This window comes from Impatiens glandulifera, chromosome 4 (assembly GCF_907164915.1).
Source record: "Impatiens glandulifera chromosome 4, dImpGla2.1, whole genome shotgun sequence".
Classification (NCBI taxonomy): Eukaryota; Viridiplantae; Streptophyta; class Magnoliopsida; order Ericales; family Balsaminaceae; genus Impatiens; species Impatiens glandulifera.
Genome location: NC_061865.1, coordinates 50,848,989 through 50,870,222, shown reverse-complemented (window position 1 = coordinate 50,870,222; position 21,234 = coordinate 50,848,989). Strand labels below are relative to the sequence as shown.

The window sequence follows — 21,234 nt, the reverse complement described above, 5'->3', positions numbered from 1 at the left end:
GTTTGAAAACATTTAATTATATTTTATTTAGCCTAGATTAGGTAGAGAAACTTGCAATAAACATATAGGGCAGGGGGGGTTCTTCAACCTCTTTCATGATTGCGTATACACAAAGATAATATTAAATTTCTTCAATATTGACTATAAATTAAATTCCCACTTACAAAATTTTGGTTATGTAACAGATTGAGTTGGCCATCAATATAATTAATTAGTCTAAATTGGAACCTTCCATGGTTGAATATTTAGATTAGTTGAGTTGGCAAGCCATTGAAATTAAATCTCACTTTCAAGAAAATCAAATATTATTATTTTTAACCTTTCTACTATTCAACATTTGGAGCCACTAAGATCTTTGTTAATTACTTATATATGAAGACAAGTCATAATATACCTTTTTGTTTGTTTTTTAAAATATTCTTTTTAATTGACTAAGATATGTCAATTAATTTGTGTAAAATAATACATAAATTATAAACCAGCTATGACGTAAATAAGCACATGTTTAGTTAATAAGTAAAAAAAAATAATAATAATCAACATATTAGTAACAAACTAAGAATATGAAAAAAATAAAATAGAATGTGAAATGAAGAAAAGAATAATAACATACATGAAAAATATTGAATAAATTTTTACAATAATAAACATGATCTTAGAAAAGTATATCGGAAATAAGTTTCTCGCATATATATAAAAGAAAAAATATAAGGTAAGTAAATCATGAGATGAAATATAAACATTAAAACTTCACACATAAATGTTATTTTTGGTCTAAAAATGTTAGGTTGACGATGAAACAATGAAAACATTATCAACTCCGGATTCACTTGTTTTCGAGCTCCTCCTAGTTCATAGATAATTTATGACAATTCATTTTATAACATGAACACATTTTTGATAATTTTATAATTTTATAATTTAATAAATTAATAAATGTGATTATTCTTTAAAATAAAACCACCCATCTTAAACTCAAACAGCAACAAAATGATATATATAAGTTTTAAAAGTTAATGACAATTAATTAAATAGATTAAGTTTTATAAGAATTGAACAAATACCCTTCCTTGTGAAGATTTTCTCAAAAGTCATAAATATATAATCCGATGTCGTCCAGCGGTTAGGATATCTGGCTTTCACCCAGGGGACCCGGGTTCGATTCCCGGCATCGGAACTTTTTACATTATTCAAATTAAAAAAAATATATTTTATTTTTATAAAATGCCTTGTGAAATTGGTTGTTTGTGATAAGTTGTTAGCTCAACAATTCTTATTATTTTTTGTTGTTAGTTTTGGTGGTGGGAATGTCCCAACTCCTTTTAACCAACTATTGATCCATCTATTTAATAAATTGAATTTTTTTATATATTAGTATACATTAATCTGTTTAAATATTATGAAAAGATAAATAATAAATATATTGTTTAAAATAATAAAATACATAAACTTTTTCTTTTAAAATAAATAAATATTTGATTAATAAAATACATAATGTTGATTATTGTGAACACAAAAATTAAAAGTTATTATTAGATACATGTTTCAAATAAAGTGAAAGAATATATATATATATTTATGAGTGTGGAGATTAAATTAGACTTAGAGTTTTGTCAAAATCTAACTAAGAAATAAAAAAAAAATCTGAATTTATCTAGTTAGGTTTGATAATATTGTGACTTATTTATATATATACTTTTATTTATTTTTATAGATATATTTTAAATTATTTTTTTAGACTTATATTTTTTTTATTATTCAATTAACTCATAACAAAATAAAAAAATATATTTAATTGATCTCTATGCCTCACAACTTCAAGGATATAAAATTTTTAAATACATACATTTTGTTTATTTCATTCTATTAATGATCATTCTTATATAAAAAAAAATTATTCGACAATGAGTTTGAGATATATATATATATAATTTGAACCCTAATAAGTAATAATGCTAAAATGTGGAGTGTATGTGCATTGATCTAAAATGTCAACATTGTTCTAGTTCATTTGAATTTGAATTATTTAAGGCAAACTAATCAATTAGTTAGTTGTTTTAAAATTTTGTACATGTTTTAAAAACGATATTTATAAAATTTAATTAATTATTTTAAATGAAGACATTGTTATGTATATGAGAGAAAAAAACCCTATCCCGAGTTCCCGAGTTCTAAAGACAGTTCAATACAATTGTGCATCCTTCATTTCGAATTTCAACTCAAACAAACACATCTAACAACGTTCAAACTCAATCAACCACAAACCAAACAAATATGTTCCAAAAAATCAACAAATAAGAAAATAAAGCAAACCAACTCATAATATCTTTCTAGAAGAAAATGTTCAATATTAAGTTTCCAAATATATTCAATTTATCGCAATGAATAAAGTCCTAAGGTGAGCTTATTGGTATGATGAATATCTCAAATGTAAAAGTAGACCAAGGACAATTGGATATAAAGTCCAATAGTACCATTTAAAGGGTTCTTCTTTGTTTGTTTAAGACAACTAGGAGAAACAACATTTTATATATATAGAAATGATGTTTGAACGATTAATTTCGTCAACAAAACAAAATTACTTAGGGTATGTTTGGCTGGTAGTAAAAGGGGTACTACATTATTAGTATAGTATAAATTATACCAATAGTGTTTTAATACGATGTTTTTTATATTTTTACTATTGGTCTAAATTTATTCTCCTATATAATTTGTAACTCATATTTGACATAATATAGTAACTAGTCCCTAGGTACAATACTATATTCATATCATTTAATTTTTAATTTTTTTATTATACTCTTTATTAATACTATATTATTATATAATATATTAAATATATTTTATTTAGTTTTAACAATATTATTACTATATATAATTATTTTTAATATTGATATTTTTTAAATAATTTAATATTTTAATTAAAAATATTTATTTATTTTTATAACGATAATTTTATTAATTATTATTTTCTATATTATAAATAATATTTTTATTTTATTACAATTATTAATAATATTTAAATTAAATAAATATAATTTATCGTTTATATTATAATTAATTTTTTATATGTTAATTAAATTTACATTAATTATTAAATAATAGTACAATAATTTATAACAATAAACAATATTATTTATAATATAAATAAATATAAAATAATAATAATTAATATTTATACAACTTATACTACATCCTTATACTATATATCAAACACAAATATAAACCATATACAGCTTATATCATTTCTTATAATTTATACCAAACATCAATAACCTATATAATTTATATTACTCTATATTATTTACACATCGTTACAATTTATACATATATACAACTTATACCCTATAAAATTTGTACCACATACCAAACGCTACCTAAAAATATGATATAACCCACTAATTTTATTTTATTTTTATAAGAAATTAATTATCATTAAATTCAAAATAAATTATACATAGGATATTAATTAGTAAACAATACAAGATACCCTCTACAAAATCAAAATCAATAATTAAAAATCTAGATATTAAATTGCATAAAAAATTTATAAAAATTAAGCTCTCATTAAAAATGATCCAACGATTATGCAATTTAATGAAATTCTTCTAAAGATCATTTGAGTTCTTAAACGATGATGGTTGTAATAGAGTAAGTCGAACGAACCAATAAAACGTTGTCGGAAAAATCTCTACCAAAGATTTTAAGCGGCATTTAAAAATATTCCTATGCGAGAGTTGATAAACAACGTCGGAAAAGATCTTGCCAAATAAATGGATCATCTACATGTATGGCTGAAATAGTGAGAAATTCATACAAACAATGGGAGATCCTATAAAAGGTCCTCCATATGAAAAATAATCGAGTAATTTTTTTATTGAAAAAATAAAAAATAACTTCAAATTCAATATTTCATCTACTTTGTTGTTAAGAATGGGACGGACACACACTAGAAAAAGGATCACCAACACAATCAAAATATATTAACAACAAACAACTCTTTGACGATTAGAAGTATTATTCATACTAGAATATAAAAATTGACCATCTACATATATGGCCGGAATAGTGAGAAATTCATACAAATCATATGAGGATACTTGTAAAATGTCATCTATATAAAAGATTAAATCGAGTAACTTTTTATTGAAAAAATGAAGATAACTCCACATTCGATTATTTCATCTCCTTTGTTGTTAAGAAGAGGATGGACACAAACTCGAGAAAGGTTCACCAACACAATTGAAAGGTATTAGCAACAAACGACCCACCAACGATTGGAAATATTATTCGGACTAGAATATAAAAATGGATCATCTACATATATGACCGAAATAGTGAAAAATTTAAACAAATCATAGTAGGATACTTGTAAGAAGTCATCCATATGAAAGATCAAATCGTGTAACTTTTTATTGAAAAAATGATTATAACTCTAAATTCGATTATTTCATCTCCTTTGATGTTAAGAAGGGGACGGACAGAGACTCAAGAAATGATCACCAACACAATCGAAAAGTATTAGCAATAAACGACCCATCGACGATAAGAAGTATTACTGGACTAGAATATAAAAATGAATATCTACATATAAACCGAAATAGTGAGAAATTCATACAAATCATAGGAGAATACTTGTAAGAAGTCATCCATAAGAAAGTTCAAATCGAGTAACTTTTTATTGAAAAAATAAAAATAACTCTAAATTCGATTATTTTATCTCATTTCTTGTTAAGAAGGGGACTAACACAGACTCAAGAAAGGATCACCAACACAATAGAAAGTTTTAGCAATAAATGATCTACCGACGATTGAAAGTATTATTCGAACTAGAATATAAAAATGGATCATCTACATATATGACCGAAATAGTAATTGAGAAATTCATACAAATCATAGGAGGATACTTGTAAAATGTCATCCATATGAAAGATCAAATCAAATAATTTTTTATTGAAAAAATAAAAATAACTCTAAATTCGATTATTTTATATCCTTTATTGCTAAAAGAGACGGACATGAACTCGAGAAAGAATTATCAACACAATCGTAAGTTATTAGCAACAAACGACCCACCGACGATTGGAAGTATTATTTGGACTAGAATATAATAATGGATCATCTACATATATGGCTGAAATAGTGAGAAATTCATACAAATCATAGGAGGATACCTGTAAGAGGTCCTCCATATTATAGATCAAATAAAGTAACTTTTTGTTGAAAAAAATAAAATAACTACAAATTCGATTATTCCATCTCCTTTGTTGTTAACAAGGGGACGAACAAGGACTCGAGAAAGGATCACTAACAAAATCGAAAGTTATTAACAACAAACGACTCACCGACGATTGAAAGTATTATTCAGACTAGAATATAAAAATGGATCATATATATATATATATGGGAGAAATAGTGAGAAATGCATACCAATCATTGGAGTATACCTGTAAGAGATCCTTCATATGAAAGATAAAATCGAATAACTTATTATTGAAAAAATGAAAATAACTCCAAATTCGATTATTTCATCTCCTTTGTTGCTAACAAGGGGACGAACACGAACTCGAGAAAGGATCAGCAACACAATCAAAAAGTATTAGCAACAAACGACACACCAACGATTGGAGGTATTATTCGGACTAGAATATAAAAATGGATCATCTACATATATGGTGAATTAATTAGAAATTTATACAGATCATAGGAGGATACCTTGTAAGAGTTCATCCATATGAAAGATCAAATCGAGTTATTTTTTATTTAAAAAATGAAAATAACTTAAAATTCGATTATTTCATATCCTTTGTTGTTAAGAAGGGGACGGACACAGACTCAAGAAAAGGATCACCAATACAATCGAAAGGTATTAACAATAAACGACTCACCGACAATTAGAAGTATTATTCGAACGATAATATAAAAATGGATCATCTCCATATATAGCCGTAATAGTGAGAAATTCATACAAATAGTAGGAGGATACCTATAAGAGGTCCTCCATACAAAAGATCAAATCGGTTAACTTTTTATTGTAAAAATGAAAATAACTCCAAATTTGATTATATCATCTCCTTTGTTGTTAAGAAGGGGACGGACATGGACTCGAGAAAGGATCACCAACACAATCGAAAGGTATTAGTAATAAACTACCGACGATTGAAAGTATTATTCAGACTAGAGTATATAAAAATGGATCATCTACATATACGATCAAAATAGTGAGAAATTCATACAAATCATAGAATGATATCTGTAAGAGGTCATCCATATGAAAGATCAAATCGAGTAACTTTTTTTTTGAAAAAATAAAAAAAAACTCCAAATTCAATTATTTAATCTCCTTTGTTGTTAAGAAGGGGGCGAACACACACTCGAGAAAAGATCACCAACAGAATCGAAATGTATTAGCATCAAATGAATCACCGACGATTATAAGTATTATTCAGACTAGAATATAAAAATGAATCATCTACATATATGTACGAAATAGTTGGTAATTCATACAAATCATAAAAGATTATCTGTAAGACGTCATCCATATTAAAGATCAAATCGAGTAACTTTTTATTTAAAAAATGAAATTAACTTCAAATTCGATTATTTCATCTAATTTGTTATTAAGAAGGGGTCGGACACGGACTCGAAAAATGATTACCTATACAATCAAAATATATTAGCAACAAACGACCCACCGACGATTGAAATTACTATTCAGACTAGAATATAAAAATGGCTCATCTATATATATGGCCGAAATAATGATAAATTCAATAAAACATAGGATAATACCTATAAGAGGTCATCCATATGAAAAATTAAATCGAGTAACTTTTTATTGAAAAAATGAAAATAAGTCCAAATTCGATTATTTCATCTCTTTTGTTGTTGAGAAGGGGATGAGCACGGACTCGAGAATTGATCATCAACACAATCGAAGGGTATTAACAACAAACGGCCCACCAACAATTAAGATTATTATTCAGACTAGAACCACTCGAGACGAAAAAACCGATTCAACTAAAGATGATGACGTTGGACCAAACAAAACGCAACATCAATATGAATGAACAATGGTTTTTTCGTGTTGTCTTTCATATAAAAACTAAGACATCCTGTTTTACTTAATAAAAAACATTAGAGTGGCCAAATTTTTTTGACCTATTCGTAATTTTCCCAAAACTATTTCTATCCTCCCCAAATCAATTCATTTCATGGATCCGATCCTAACCGATTTGTATTTTCAAAATGCTTTTTTATATGGGTTTCTTTCCTGAGCAGTGTCTATTGTATAATTGAATGGGAGAGTCTTTCATTTTCTAATTTGGTTTTTATAAAATTCAAAATTATAAAGAAAAATTCCACATTTTTAAAATTAAAAAGATTATATTTCTAAACAAAATTATATTGTTTCTATAGTAATGGAATATCATAATATTCAGTGACCTATTAAAAATTTCAAATGAGGTGAACTGAGATAAAAATAAAATCTGGGGAGCTTGAAATATATATATTTTCTTATTTTGAGAATTAGAGAAATGAATAGTTAATTAAATTTAAATTATTAAAAAATTAGGGGTTATATCATAGTATTTTTTTTAACTTGAGGTTTTCATGGTTTCACTTACTTTTTTGACATATTTAATTTTAACTATTGTGTAATTTGATCTTAAAAGAATATACATGTTGAATTTAAATTTAAATAAAATAATGAATTATTTATTCTATAAATTATTCTTACATTATTCTATTTATAAAAAATTTCATATAATTATAAGAAATAAATAATGTCATTAATAAGTTATGTTAAGTAAATATTATTTTATTGCATAATATAAAAATGAATATTGTTTGGTGCATTGAAACACCCACTCATTGATATAAATAGATTTTTATATTTGTAAAACTTCAACTAAAAGTTTTTCAAATAAAAAGAATTATTTTTATTGGGCCCATCATTATATATTAATAGTTAGTTTGGGCTTTGAATAAATAATGAAGCCCATCCATTTATAAAACCCTATATTCTAGTTCCAGGCCTTATTTATTAAACAGATTCAGCCGCTGCTAGGGTTTGATAATCTAGGGTTAAATCTTCTCGCTCTAAGCTCGCCTCTCTTTCTCTCTCTTCCTCCCAAGCACCAGCCGGTTCAGGTCAGTCTTTCTCATCAGCTTGATCGAATGCGTAATTCGTATACTTTACTTGATCTGCTATGAATCTGATTGATTACTTATAATTTACAGTTATTCTCGGCTTGATCTAATGTCTAACCCGTTCTTCTATGATATAATATGCTCTGATTATATTGATTTTCATACTAGAAGCAATTCCACAGCATTTACGGAGTTATTCTCATCTTGATCTGATATTCAATATGTTTTTTGAGTGTCTGAAGTAGAAAAAAGGCATCCTTTTGTTGAATTTGGGGAAGTAGATGTTCAATAAAACAAAAATGTCTCTTGTAACCGCATCAATAGTCTGTTTATCTGTTGAAATCCAATCTGGGTTTGGTTATAAAGGATTAGTTTCATTACAAGTGATGTTCTTTTTGTTTGCTTACCAGATTATTTAGATTTTTGATACTTGATTGATTTCCGAATAAACATTGTGATTGTTGTTATCTTATTTCATGTGAAGTTGGTAAGTTGTTGCTGGCAAGATGGGTCGTGTGAGAACCAAAACAGTGAAGAAGTCATCAAGGCAGATAATTGAGAGATACTATTCAAAAATGACATTGGATTTCCATGTTAACAAGAAGGTTTTGGAAGAGGTTGCTATTATCCCTTCAAAACGTTTGAGGAACAAGATTGCTGGATTTTCAACCCATTTGATGAAACGTATCCAGAGAGGTCCAGTTAGGGGAATATCACTAAAGCTTCAAGAAGAGGAGCGTGAGAGGAGAATGGACTATGTTCCTGAGGAATCTGCTATCAAGACTGATGTTATTGAAGTTGACAAGGAGACTCTTGACATGCTTTCTGCACTTGGAATGAGTGATCTTCCTGGTGTTATTAAGGCTGAGGTTGAACCACAGACATTCCCAAGCTCTGCTCCTTTTGGAAGAGGTGCCGGTGCTGGTGGTGCTTTTAAGAAGAGATATTAAGTGAGTTTTTTTACTCTTTAGATGATGGTTTTTATTTATTGTCTTTAATGAAATAGTTTCTGAAAGACTGAATTTGGTTGCTTTATTTTGTTTTGTTTCTTCCTTGAGAATGATAATGTTGCTGTATCTTTTTGCATCACATTGGTTACTATTATGTATTTTTGGCTATTTTCAAGTAATGTTGAATTTCTTTTCTTAGGAGAACTATTTGTCTCAATTCAATTCTCCATTAGAGATGAAATCCCTTCTTTTGCTATGACATTCATTATGGTAAACATACTCTTTTCTATTTTTTTGGAATGTTTTTTGAGACATTGATTGGGTATGTCTTAAGACTTTAGGGACACTTGGGTATGAATTTATTGTGGGTTTTTAAGTTTGAACACAGCCATAAAAATGCTTAGGCTGTATTCCAAGTTGCTGCATTGACCCCTTGATAAAACTAAATATACTTGTATCAAATTTGATATCCTTGCCTATGATCTTTTGTTAAAAAATATATACATATTATTTTTTTCATTGATGTTACTATTAAATATGAATGATAAAACAAACCAATATACACAAAAACTAAGAAGTTTGTAGATTTTATTGACAATTTTGTTTTATAATTGTTAATAATAACATATTTTTGGAAATGATTTTGTTAAAATATTCTTTTGATAATTTTCCTAAGTTATGTTTATTTTCTTAACTAACTATTAAAAACTTGAACTAGTTAAATAAAATTATAAAAAAAGGTGATTTATATTTACAAATTAAAAAAGAATTTATTTAGTTAAATTAATTAATATCATAAATATAACTTTTTTTTATCATTTGTTTATTATTATTATTTTAATAAATTTTATTCTTAGTTATATATTTTTTAAAATTGATGAATGTTATAAAAATATTTAATTATATATAAAATAATAATATATAACTAATAATCTTTTAAATTAACTATCAGTATTTAAAATAAAATACTTGTTTATATATAACATATATATCTAATATATATTTTAAATCAATGTTTATTAAGATGTCAATGTACAATTTTACGATTAACATCGTGTAACCTATCAATAATAAGTTTAATTATGTTTATAGTGTTCGGGACAAAATCAAAGTGAGATCATGGCGGGTCGGGGCGGGGGACTCAAAAACATCCCCGGACAATCCCCATTCGGTTTCGGGGAAAACCGTCCCAAATAGGGCAAATCAGTTCAGTTTTCGTTGGGCGGTTTCAAATTTTCATCCTTAGTCATCGACTTCGGTACTTACTCAAGAACACTGGTCCTCAGACTCAGTCCTAACTCAAGAACACCGTTCCTTGACCTCGGTCCTAACTCAAGAACACCAATCATTGGTCTCGGTCATAAGTCAATTTTCTTAGTCCTTGGTCTCGGTCAGGACCAAGAGTTCTCGGTCGTCGGGGACCAAGTGTTCTTCATTTCGTATGAAGAATTGTAGGTTTGTATCTTTTGATATAGATCATGACATGATCTATAAGTTGCAAACAACTCATATGAATGTAAAAATCATAATCATTAACTCTAAACACGATCAATCAAACTATATAACAATTGAATTTCCAAAATGGTTTTTAGAGAAAAATTTGGGAACATTTTATTTAGGCCATCTCATGGCCAAATTCTTGTTCCAACAGCTGTGAAATGATGTTTATAGTCGAACACAACAAAAATAAAAACATCAATCAAGCTCTGTAACAATTTTTAAAACTGAAATTCAATTTTTTTTTTAAATTTTAGTTGGATCAAACATGATCGGGGTGTTGATTTTATGATTTGGAAATCATCCTAACATGTTTACAAACATGTTAGGCAGTTAATTGAATAAAAATTCAAGTCTAAAAGCTCAAGAACACAAAATTCAAAATTTTCAAATTAATTTTGTGTTTTTTTTATTAAGGTTGAATTGATGAAATCTCTTTCGATAGAAAACTTAGAAAACATCTATGGATTGATTTCGGTTATAGAAAGAACAAAATTGAGCTCTGTAACCGATCCCTCTGGTCTATGTCCCGTTCCATAGCTTATCACGTGTTTGTGAGACACGTGGCAATATGGAAGGACTACCGCGAGGCATCTCGAGGTTCGATAATTTCAACATTGGTATGCATGCCAGGCATCTTTTAAAATGAAACATTTAGTTTTTAAAAGATTTTGAAAATACCTGGAGCAGTAAGAAATTAATTATGTAAAAATAATTAATCATTTGTTCAAACATTAATAATTTAGGAGGCTAAATAACAATTTTAACATGACCCTATTTAAGTCAATTAAACATAATTAATTTAAAGATTATTTATTTGAAAATTAGAGTCGCCAAGAGATTTTATGAAAATTAATAAAATGATTCGTGTACAAATGTATTTATACCAGAGTTTCTAAAATAGGTGGTTCGTTGTCTGTTTATGCTCGGGAAATGGCTTTCGCGCTATGTCCTCTTCTCCCGCCTAAGGACGGTTTTCAAACTCTTTCTAAAATAAACAAAGTTTGACTTCTATAAATCTAATTATAACATTGCTTATCTTTAATTAGTAGTCCAGGGGTCCTAAATGATGATAGACTTTAAATAATTGTACAAAATCATTTAAAGAAGGTGTGTACCTGTTGCGTTGATTTTCAGATTTAACAAAACCTGAAAATATTAAAAAAATATATTAAAGAGTATAATCAAACAAGACATTAACAAAACATTTGTTTTGGGAAACATCCCATAGATTCTTGAGAGTTACTTTCTGACCTTGAGAATACAATTTTTTTAGAAAATGGGGTTTAGTTCCAAATTGGCCTAAGGATTAAATCCTAGGTTCGAGTCTGATCTTGTCAATCTGGGCTTAATTGGATTTGAGAGGTTCAATCTTGAGTGAGGGTTCGGACTTAGGCCTAGGTCAGTAATGGTCTTAGGCTAAGTGGGGGTTTGATCCTAGGATAGGGCTTAGGGATTGGCCTAGGTTAAGATGAGGCTAGGCTTAATTGTTGGTCCTAGGTTAGGTGTCAAGGTCAATCATAGGTCAAGTGGCAAGGTCTGTCCTATGTTAATTTGGTCTAGGTTTGTTTTGTCGGTCCTAAGCTAATTCTCTCGGTCCTAGGTTCATGGTCCTATGCGGTTTCCTCGGTCGGGCGGCACGGTTCTGGACATGTTTTCTCGGTCCTAAGGCAAAATTCCAAGACCGGGTGTTCTTGTTTTGGTCTGAAACTTCAGAATGCCATAACTTTTGATTGGGATGTCCAAATCACAATCCGTAAGTTGCAGTAGGTTCGTATGATCATGAAAAACAAAAGCACTAGTATAAATCACGATTTTGAAGATCATAAGAGGATCAATTTCAAAACACCATTTTTAGATCAAATTTTGGGATCTTTTAAATTAGGCCATTTCAAGGCCTCATTTTTGTTCCATTATCTTTGAAATGATGAATATAGTTAATTCATACCAAACCAAGAACATCATTACAACATTAAAATTATTTATTAAAATTGAATCAAAATCTAACTTTTTAAAAAAAACTAAATTTGATCAAACATGTTCAAAAGGGTGAAACAATCACTTGGAATTTATTCCTACATGTTAAGAATCATGTATAATTACTATTTGGATTAACAAATCCAACATAGAAACAAGAAAAACAAAATTTAAAAATCCAGTTTTTTTTAACTTTTTTTTCAAAATTGATCAAAAATTGATCAAAACATGATTACAGTTACATAGAAATTATACCAACATGTTTATAAACTTGTAATACAACTAATTGAACCAACAAAATCAAATTAAAAGCAAGAACACAGAATTTTCAAAATCCAAAATTTAAAACTTTTTTCTCAAATTTTAGCTTGATCAAACATAATAAAAATTTAATTACAGTTGTTTGGAAATCATTCATACATGTGTAAAAACATATATAGCAACTTCTTGAACCAAAAAAACCGAGTTTAATCCAAGAACACAAGAATTCAAAAAATCTAGTTTTTAAGCTAATTTTCTGAAAATTTTGATTCATGGAGATTTGATCTATCTTCTTTCAACAGAAATCATATATATGATAAATAGAACTATTCTTAACTAAGAAATTTCATAATCAACGTTCATAACAAGATCAAACCGATCAAACAAGAAAATTAAAAACATACAAAATTTTCAATTACAAATCGAAAATCAAGGCTTCTGGAATCATACCAACTGTTGGAAAACATTCCTAAGTAGTGTTAGAAGTGATCCAGAAGCTTGGATCGAAGCTTGGCTCACCGTAGAAAGTTTTGTAGAAGACTGTTCTTGGCCGGAAATTGTAGGTCTTCGATTGGGGCGATTTGATGTGTAATTTGTAATTATTGTTTGATGGATTGGTAGTAGAGGGATAGGAGACTATTTATAGTGCTCGAATGTCGGCTGTAGAAAGCCAATTTGAGTCGTCTTTGATCGCTGATGTTCTTATCCCTAATTCGTGGCAGTCTTATGACTCTTATCTCGGGGAAGATAAGGCTTCTAGATAAGGGGAAAACGTAGGCGCTGACGAGGGGATCATGTGGGCGAAAAAATCAAAGGATTTGATCGCCTGTGGACGAAGCTAGAGCTTTTGGAAGAAACACGTCAGTGAGGTCGCGATTCCGGCGACCCCTGAGTCCCAGCGAAGAAGACGAACAAAACGGCGTCGTTTTGAGTAACGGAACGTCGAGTTCCGTCTGGTTCTGTCAGCGGTAAGCTTGGTTGACTAACGGGGTTAGTCTGTGTTCCGTTAGTTGATCTGGTGCGGGCGTGCGAGCGTGGTTCCGCTACAGCTGGGTGTCTGGCGCGCTCTAGGCTGTCGGATGAGATCTGGGCGCTCATCTGATGGTTCAGAATCCTGCTGTAAAGTTTTGAACATAAAATCAGCCACACAGGATTATGCAGTTTTAAATTTTATTTAAAAGGTTACTAAAAATCGAGTTTAATTCCTTTTAAATTCATTTTTTCACCAAAAATTTCACAAAAATTATTTCTAAAATTATAATAACAATTATGATCATGTTTTATTTATTTTTTGGAATTTTGAGGTATTTTATTTAATTGATTTAAGTCATGAATTAAACATAAATCATGAATAAATTCTAATTAAATATTTTTAACCTCTTCCTTAGTCTAATTTGGGTGAAATATATGTAAATATTTTATGCTCAAATTATTTTTAGAATTTTGGAAAGTTTCATTAATTAAGGTTTAATTATGACAATAAGTAATCCTTAATTAGATTTTAATTCCTTTTTTAAAGTTATTTTGAATATAAAAATCCAAAATACTATTTTAATATTGTTAAACATAATAATATTATTTTTCAAATAGGGTAAGTCAAATTTTCCCAATCGAACTTGGAAAAATCCAATTTTGATTTCTAATTCGAATTACAGATGAACTAGAAGCTTACTAGTGATTGAAGAACACTCCAATGATGTGTATGAAACTTTCCTAACCCTAGATAAAAGCTTAGATCGTCGAAGAAATTTTTACAAAAATTAGTCGCCGAATTTCATTTGAATTCTTTGAATTAGACTGTAATTTGTGATGTTTTTTCGATGAATTGGAAGAAGGATACCTAGAGACTATTTATACCAAACTAGGTCGATTATCATAATCGAATTCGAATTCGATTTGTCTTCTGAAATCTTTCTTCAACGTTTCTGTTTTGTCTTCGACATCATATCAAGGGTATATGTTTTGACTATTGATCCTATTGGAATTGAAGGTGAGGTAGGGACGTGTACGTTGGTGAAAGAATGGAGGAATAAGGTTGAGTAATGGCGGAGATAGACACCCTGGAAGATTGCCAGCATCGAGCGCGACCCCGACATTCACGAAGAAGAACAAAACGACGTTGTTTTATTTAATCAAAACGCGTTGTTGTGTTTCTGTTGGCGTTTCGTTGGCGATTGGGCAATTGGGGTAACGGGATTAGCGTCCCCGTTAGTTGATTGGGTGTGGATCCGGGCACGCGCTTATTCCATTGCAACCAAATGTGTGGCGTCTTCTTGGGCGCTGGATGAAAATCCAGCGTTGATCTGATGGCTATGAATCCTGTTGTAAAATTTTAATATAATTTTTGCCACACATAATTATCACTTTATATTTTTAATAAAATGATTATTTAAATCAATTTTTTAATTTTTTTGCGTTTTTCTTCACAAATTAATACACAAAAATATTTATGACAACATAATAAAAATTATGATCATTTATTTTATTTTTAAATATTTTGGGGTATTTATTTAATTATTTTATGCCATAAATTATACATAATTTATGTTTAAAATCATAATTAAATTATTTTAACCTCTTCTTGGGTATAATTTGGATAAAATAAATACAATATCTTAAACTCAAATTATTTTTGAATTTTTAATTAATTTTTCTAATTAAGTTTAATTATCACAATAATTAACCCTAATTGGATTTTTAATGTCTTTTTGGTTATTTTAAATATAAAGATTCAAAATATTATTTTAATATTATTATAAAAACAATAATATTATTATAAATTAAGGTATGCTACATTTTCATACTTACAAAATTAATAATTCAAAATTTATTTAAAACAATATTACAAAATTAACATTAATAATAGTATAGTAATAATTCATTCATTCATATATATATATATATAGAGAAAGTGTGTAATTAGGATGTTGTTTGACGAGGGATAATAGACCGGTAACAATTAAAAGTGATTAAAAAATATGAATCGAATATTTGATTGACCAAAGTGTGAGATTACGAATCTAAATATCATTTTAGATTGGTGATTTATTTTCTTAGGGATAGGAGACGTTTTACAGTGTGATTGGTATGTAGTTTGTCGAAAGATAAGAGGTCGGTAACAGAGGATTGTGAGGTCACGAGATTAGAGGTCAATTAAGATTGGTGGTTGATTTGTTGAATGATACAAGACATGTGAAACTATGATTGAGATTGGTGGTTTTCTGGTAATTGTTCACAGGAAGAGTTGTTCTAACAACTTATCCCTTTTGGTTTTGTAGAAGTGTCCTTCGCAACTGGGTGAAACATCAATCAGTTGTGTTGAGGGGAGCTTTGACTTTGAATATGACAAAATGTTCTTCACAATTGGATTAAAACCATCGGCTTTTGGGGAACTTTTATTGTTTAGGGAATATTTCAACAAAACATGTTTTTCTTTTGTTTTACGAAATGACCTTCACAACTGGGTGAAACATCAACCGTGCATTTGGTCATATCTCGTTACAAGAAAGGGATTTATGTTACTTTATCATGCTTTATGACGCTTTACTTGTTTACGGCGTGTGGAGATTTAATAAAAGTTACTTGGGGATGGACTATTTCCAATTATGTTTCAAATAAGGTTTGAAAATAGAAGAAATCTTGATCTTATCCACAAATCATAGAAACTTGGATTCGAAATTTGTTCGGGACTAAGCTACGAGCATTCCTGTAATTAGTAGAGATTATCTCGTTTAAAGAGCCCGAGTTCCTTTTCCTCCCATGTTAAGATATAGATGATAAATTCAATCTCGTGCGGACGATTATCCAAACTCTTAATTTGTAAGGAAGGTGACAGAGACGTGAAGTCAAGTTCAACTATATTCTTGGTTGATTTTTCCATGGGCCGCAATCCTTCTAAAGTTCGATTATTCCTAGTATAGTTGTAGAGAGAGTTTTAAGTTTTTGGTTTGGGGATTTTTTTTCCTTCTTTTTTAGGATTCCAAGGTGTATTTGGGGGAATCGATATGTTTTGCTCTTGCAATTGTCATCGGGACAGCCGCCCGAGTGAGCCTAAACGGTAATTTCAACACCTCAACCTACACGAGTGCGTTTATATTCTTTTGGTTCTCGGGATATATCTAGAGGAATCAATACGTTTTTCTCTTGCAATAGTCATCGGGACAGTCGCCCGAGTGAGCATAAACGATGATTTCACCTCAAACTAATGGGAGCATATTATATATATATATATATATTTATATAGTTTTTTTAAGTCTTGAGTCTAACTCTCTTTGTTCTCTTGTACAAAGGGGAATGGGACATCCTATCAAAGGGGAAGAGGATAAGTAATCAGATTGTTTGACCGAAATGAAAGTAAAGTCTTGATATGAGAGGTCGATTAAAATTAGTGGGGATAAAAAATGTGGAATGATATGGTTTGGGTTAATCAATGTAAGTAAGGTCACGCTATGAGAGGTCGATTGGGGAATTGAAGGGTCAAAGTGAGGGTAAAAGAGATTGATAACGTTGGAGATGGTTGATTTGACCGAAATAAAATTGTGTTCGGTCACACAATATGATAGGTTAATTAAGGTGTTGATAAATGTGAAATGAGATGGTTAGTTATCCGAAGTGAGGATAAAAAATTCAGGTTGTATATTGTAAAATATGTGAGGAGATGAGTCATGAGAACAAAGGTCAGTTGGGTATGGTGAACAAAGTGAAGAGTAAAAGATATAGGTGATGTTGGAGATTGTTGATTTGACCGAAGTGAAAGTGTAAGGTCACATATGAGAGGTCAATTATTGAGGTGGATAAATATGGAATGAGATGGATGGTTAGCTGAATTGAGGATAAAGAAGGTCAGGTTGTATTATTGTAAATATGTTAGGAGATGAGTTGTTTGACGAAGTGAAAGCAATGTCTCGAGATGAGAGGTCAATTATGAATTAATGGATAAATGTGGAATGAGATGGTTAATTAGTCAAAGTGAAATTAAGGTAACGAGATGAGAGGTCAATTGAGGTAGATAAATGTGGAATGAGATGTATGGCTAGCCGAAGTGAGAATAAGAATGTCGAGTTGTATATTATAAAATATGTGAGAAGATGAATTATTTGATGAAGTGAAAGTAAAGTCTTCGAGAGAATAGAGATCGATTGTGATTGGTGGATAAATATGGAATGAGATGATTTTTGATTAGCCAAAGTGAAAGTAAGGTAAAGAGATAAAGGTCAATTGGGAAAGAAATTGATATTTGTGATTAAAATATGCGAGAAATTTAGTTGTTTAACCGAAGTGAAAATTAAGGTCACGAGATGAGAAGTACGATTTGAATTGATAGAGAATTGTGGAATGAGATGGTTGGTCAGTCTGAATGCTTTAAGGTCATGAGATGAGAGGTCGATTGAGCATTGATGGGTTAAAGTGAGGGTAAAAAAGAGATTGGTAATGTTTGAGATTTTTGATTTGACCAAAGTGAATGTGTAAGGTCATGAGAGGTTCATTGGAAAAAAATATGTGATGAGATATATAAGAAGATGAGTTGTTTTATCAAAATGAATAAAATGTGGAATTAGAGTGTTCTATTTTTTTATTTTAATATATTATTTGTGATTTATTAAAAAAAATTAAACATTGAATACATATTATTATAATTTTTTTGTTTATATTTTATCTATGTGCATCACCCGAGAATCTTATTAATATGTAATAGTGATGCATACCATTAATGTATAAATAATAAAGTGGTTATATTTTAGTGTTAAGAATTCCACGTTGTGGCTGTGGAGACCTGAGCTCGAATCCCAATAGCCACAAATTATTCTTTTTATACTCATCAAAGTAGTTTAGTGGTAAGAGTCGACTTAAGACTTAAGATATCAAAATGTCATTCTAAAAAAAGTTTAATTGGTCGACAACCTCAAAAAATATATCCCACGTCCTTTTTAATTAATCCAGATATGGAATAGGCTCATGAAATAATTAGATTTGCCTTTTAATTATTTTATGTTGAGTATAATTCTACTTTGGCAAATTTTCATAGTGGTTTTCCACTCAAATAAAAGAAATAAAATAACAAAGTGGTTGTAGTTTAGAGGTAAGAATTTCATGCTGTGGTTGTGGAGACTTGGACTTGAATCTAGCAGCCATAAATTACTCTTTTTAATTTCCACCAAAGTAGTTCAGTGATAATAATCGACTTAAGAGACCAAAATGTCATTCTAAAATAAGTTTGATGGGTCGACAACCTAAAAAAAAACCCGCTTTTAATTAATCCAGATATGGGAATCGGCTCATAAAAATAATTAGATTTACCTTTCAATTATTTTATGTTGGGTAGAATTCTACTTTGGAAAAATTCCATAGTGGTTTTCGAATCAAATAAAAGAAATAAAATAACTAAGTGGCTGTAGTTTAGTGGTAAGAATTCCACGTTGTGGCCGTGGAGACCTGGGCTCGAATCCCAGCAGCCACAAATTACTCATTTTTATTACCACCAAAGTAGTTCAGTGGGTAAAGAAACGACTTAAGAGACTAAAATGTCATTCTAAATGAAGTTTGATGGGTCGACAACCTACAAAAAACATATCACTCGTCCCTTTTAATTAATCCAGATATGGGAATCGGCTTGTGAAAGTAATTATATTTAACTTTCAATTATTTTATGTTGGGTATAATTCTACTTTGGTAAAATTCCATAGTGGTTTTCTAGTCAAATAAAATAACAAACTGGCTGTAGTTTAGTAGTAAGAATTTCATGTTGTGGTTGTTGGAGACTTGGACTTGAATCTTAACCGCCAAAAATTACTCATTTTTATTTCCACCAAAGTAGTTTAGTGTTAATAATCGACTTGAGAGACCAAAATGTCATTCTAAAAGAAGTTTGATGGTTGGACAACCTCAAAAAAAACATATCCGACATCCCTTTTAATTAATCCAGATATGAGAATCGACTCATGAAAGTAATTAGATTTACCTTTCAATTATTTTATGTTGGGTAGAATTCTACTTTGACAAATTTCCATAGTAGTTTTACACTAAAATAAAAGATACAAACTAACAAAGTGGTTGTAGTTTAGTGGTAAGAATTCCACGTTGTGGCCGTGGAGACTTGGGCTCGAATCCTAGCAGCCACAAATTACTCTTTTTTATTCCCATCAGAGTAGTTCAGTGACCTGGGCTCGAATCCCAACGGCCACAAGATTACTCTTTTTTATTCCCACCAAAGTAGTTCAGTGAAAAATCGACTTAAGAGACCAAAATGTCATTCTAAATGAAGTTTGATGGGTCTCTTTTTTATTCCCACCAAAGTAGTTCAGTGAAGAATCGACTTAAGAGACCAAAATGTCATCTATATATATATAATGATGCTTAATTTTTAAAGTGTCCGGATTGCCGGGTCGAGAACTGTGGTTAATTTGGATATATGTGAGAGTAATGGATACTTGAGTCGGATTGTGGGTTGACCCGCCCATAAATTTAAAACGGTTAAAAATAAAATTAAAAATGTTATAGGTATGGTTCGAACTTGCAACCTAACAAAATAAATACAACCTTTTAACCAACTAAGCTAATAACAATTTATAATTTAAATTCAATCCAAAATTTGATAAACGCGTGACATTTTAACAATATAAGTTAAACTTTTTAACTAAGTAATCTATATATATATATATATATAATGATGCTTAATTTTTAAAGTGTCCGGATTGTCGGGTCGAGAGCTGTTGTTAATTTGGATATATGTGAAGGTAAATGGATACTTGAGTCGGATTGTGGGTTGACCCGCCCATAAAAATTTTACCGTAATATTTTTTATTACGGTTTTTTATATTATTATTCGTGCAAATGCACGGAATATATGCTAGTTCTAAATAAAGTTTGATGGGTCGTCAACCTAAAAAAACATATCACTCGTCCCTTTTAATTAATCCAGATATGGGAATTGGCTCATGAAAGTAATTAGATTTACCTTTCAAATATTTTATATTGGGTAGAATTCTACTTTGGAAAAATTCCATAGTACTTTTCTACTCAAATAAAAAACATAAAATAACATAAGTGGTTGTAGTTTAGTGTTAAGAATTTTACGTTGTGGCCCTAGAGACCTGGGCTCGAATTCGCAGTCACAATTTATTCTTTTCAGTGGTAAGAATTCACTTAAGAGACCAAAATATTATTATAAAAAAAGTTTGTTGGATCGACAACCTCAAAAAAATATATCCCACGTCCCTTTTAGTTAATACAGATATGAGAATCGTCTCATGAAAGTAATTAGATTTACCTTTCAATTATTTTATATTGGTTGATTTTCCACTCAAATAAAAAAAATAGAGAATTGATTTATTTTAACTTAGTCAACCCAAGCTCAGAGAATCTTTCATGTATAACACGAATGAGGCCATCAACTCCT

At 29.5% G+C, this 21,234-nt stretch overlaps 1 protein-coding gene and 2 non-coding genes across 3 annotated transcripts; all 3 read left to right on the top strand.

Annotated features, from left to right (window-relative positions):
* Positions 1–1,105: 1,105 nt before the first annotated feature.
* TRNAE-UUC lies at positions 1,106–1,177 on the top strand. The gene has a single exon. It is a non-coding gene; the product is annotated as a tRNA-Glu (tRNA).
* A 6,876-nt stretch (positions 1,178–8,053) lies between these two features.
* On the top strand, positions 8,054–9,303 carry LOC124934322 (40S ribosomal protein S17-like). Its single transcript, XM_047474838.1, has 2 exons — positions 8,054–8,154; positions 8,639–9,303. The coding sequence occupies exon 2, from the start codon at positions 8,661–8,663 to the stop codon at positions 9,102–9,104; it is 444 nt and encodes a 147-aa protein (XP_047330794.1). The 5' UTR covers positions 8,054–8,154; positions 8,639–8,660; the 3' UTR covers positions 9,105–9,303.
* Positions 9,304–19,224: 9,921 nt separating this feature from the next.
* Positions 19,225–19,296, top strand: TRNAH-GUG. Its single transcript has one exon. It is a non-coding gene; the product is annotated as a tRNA-His (tRNA).
* Positions 19,297–21,234: the final 1,938 nt, after the last annotated feature.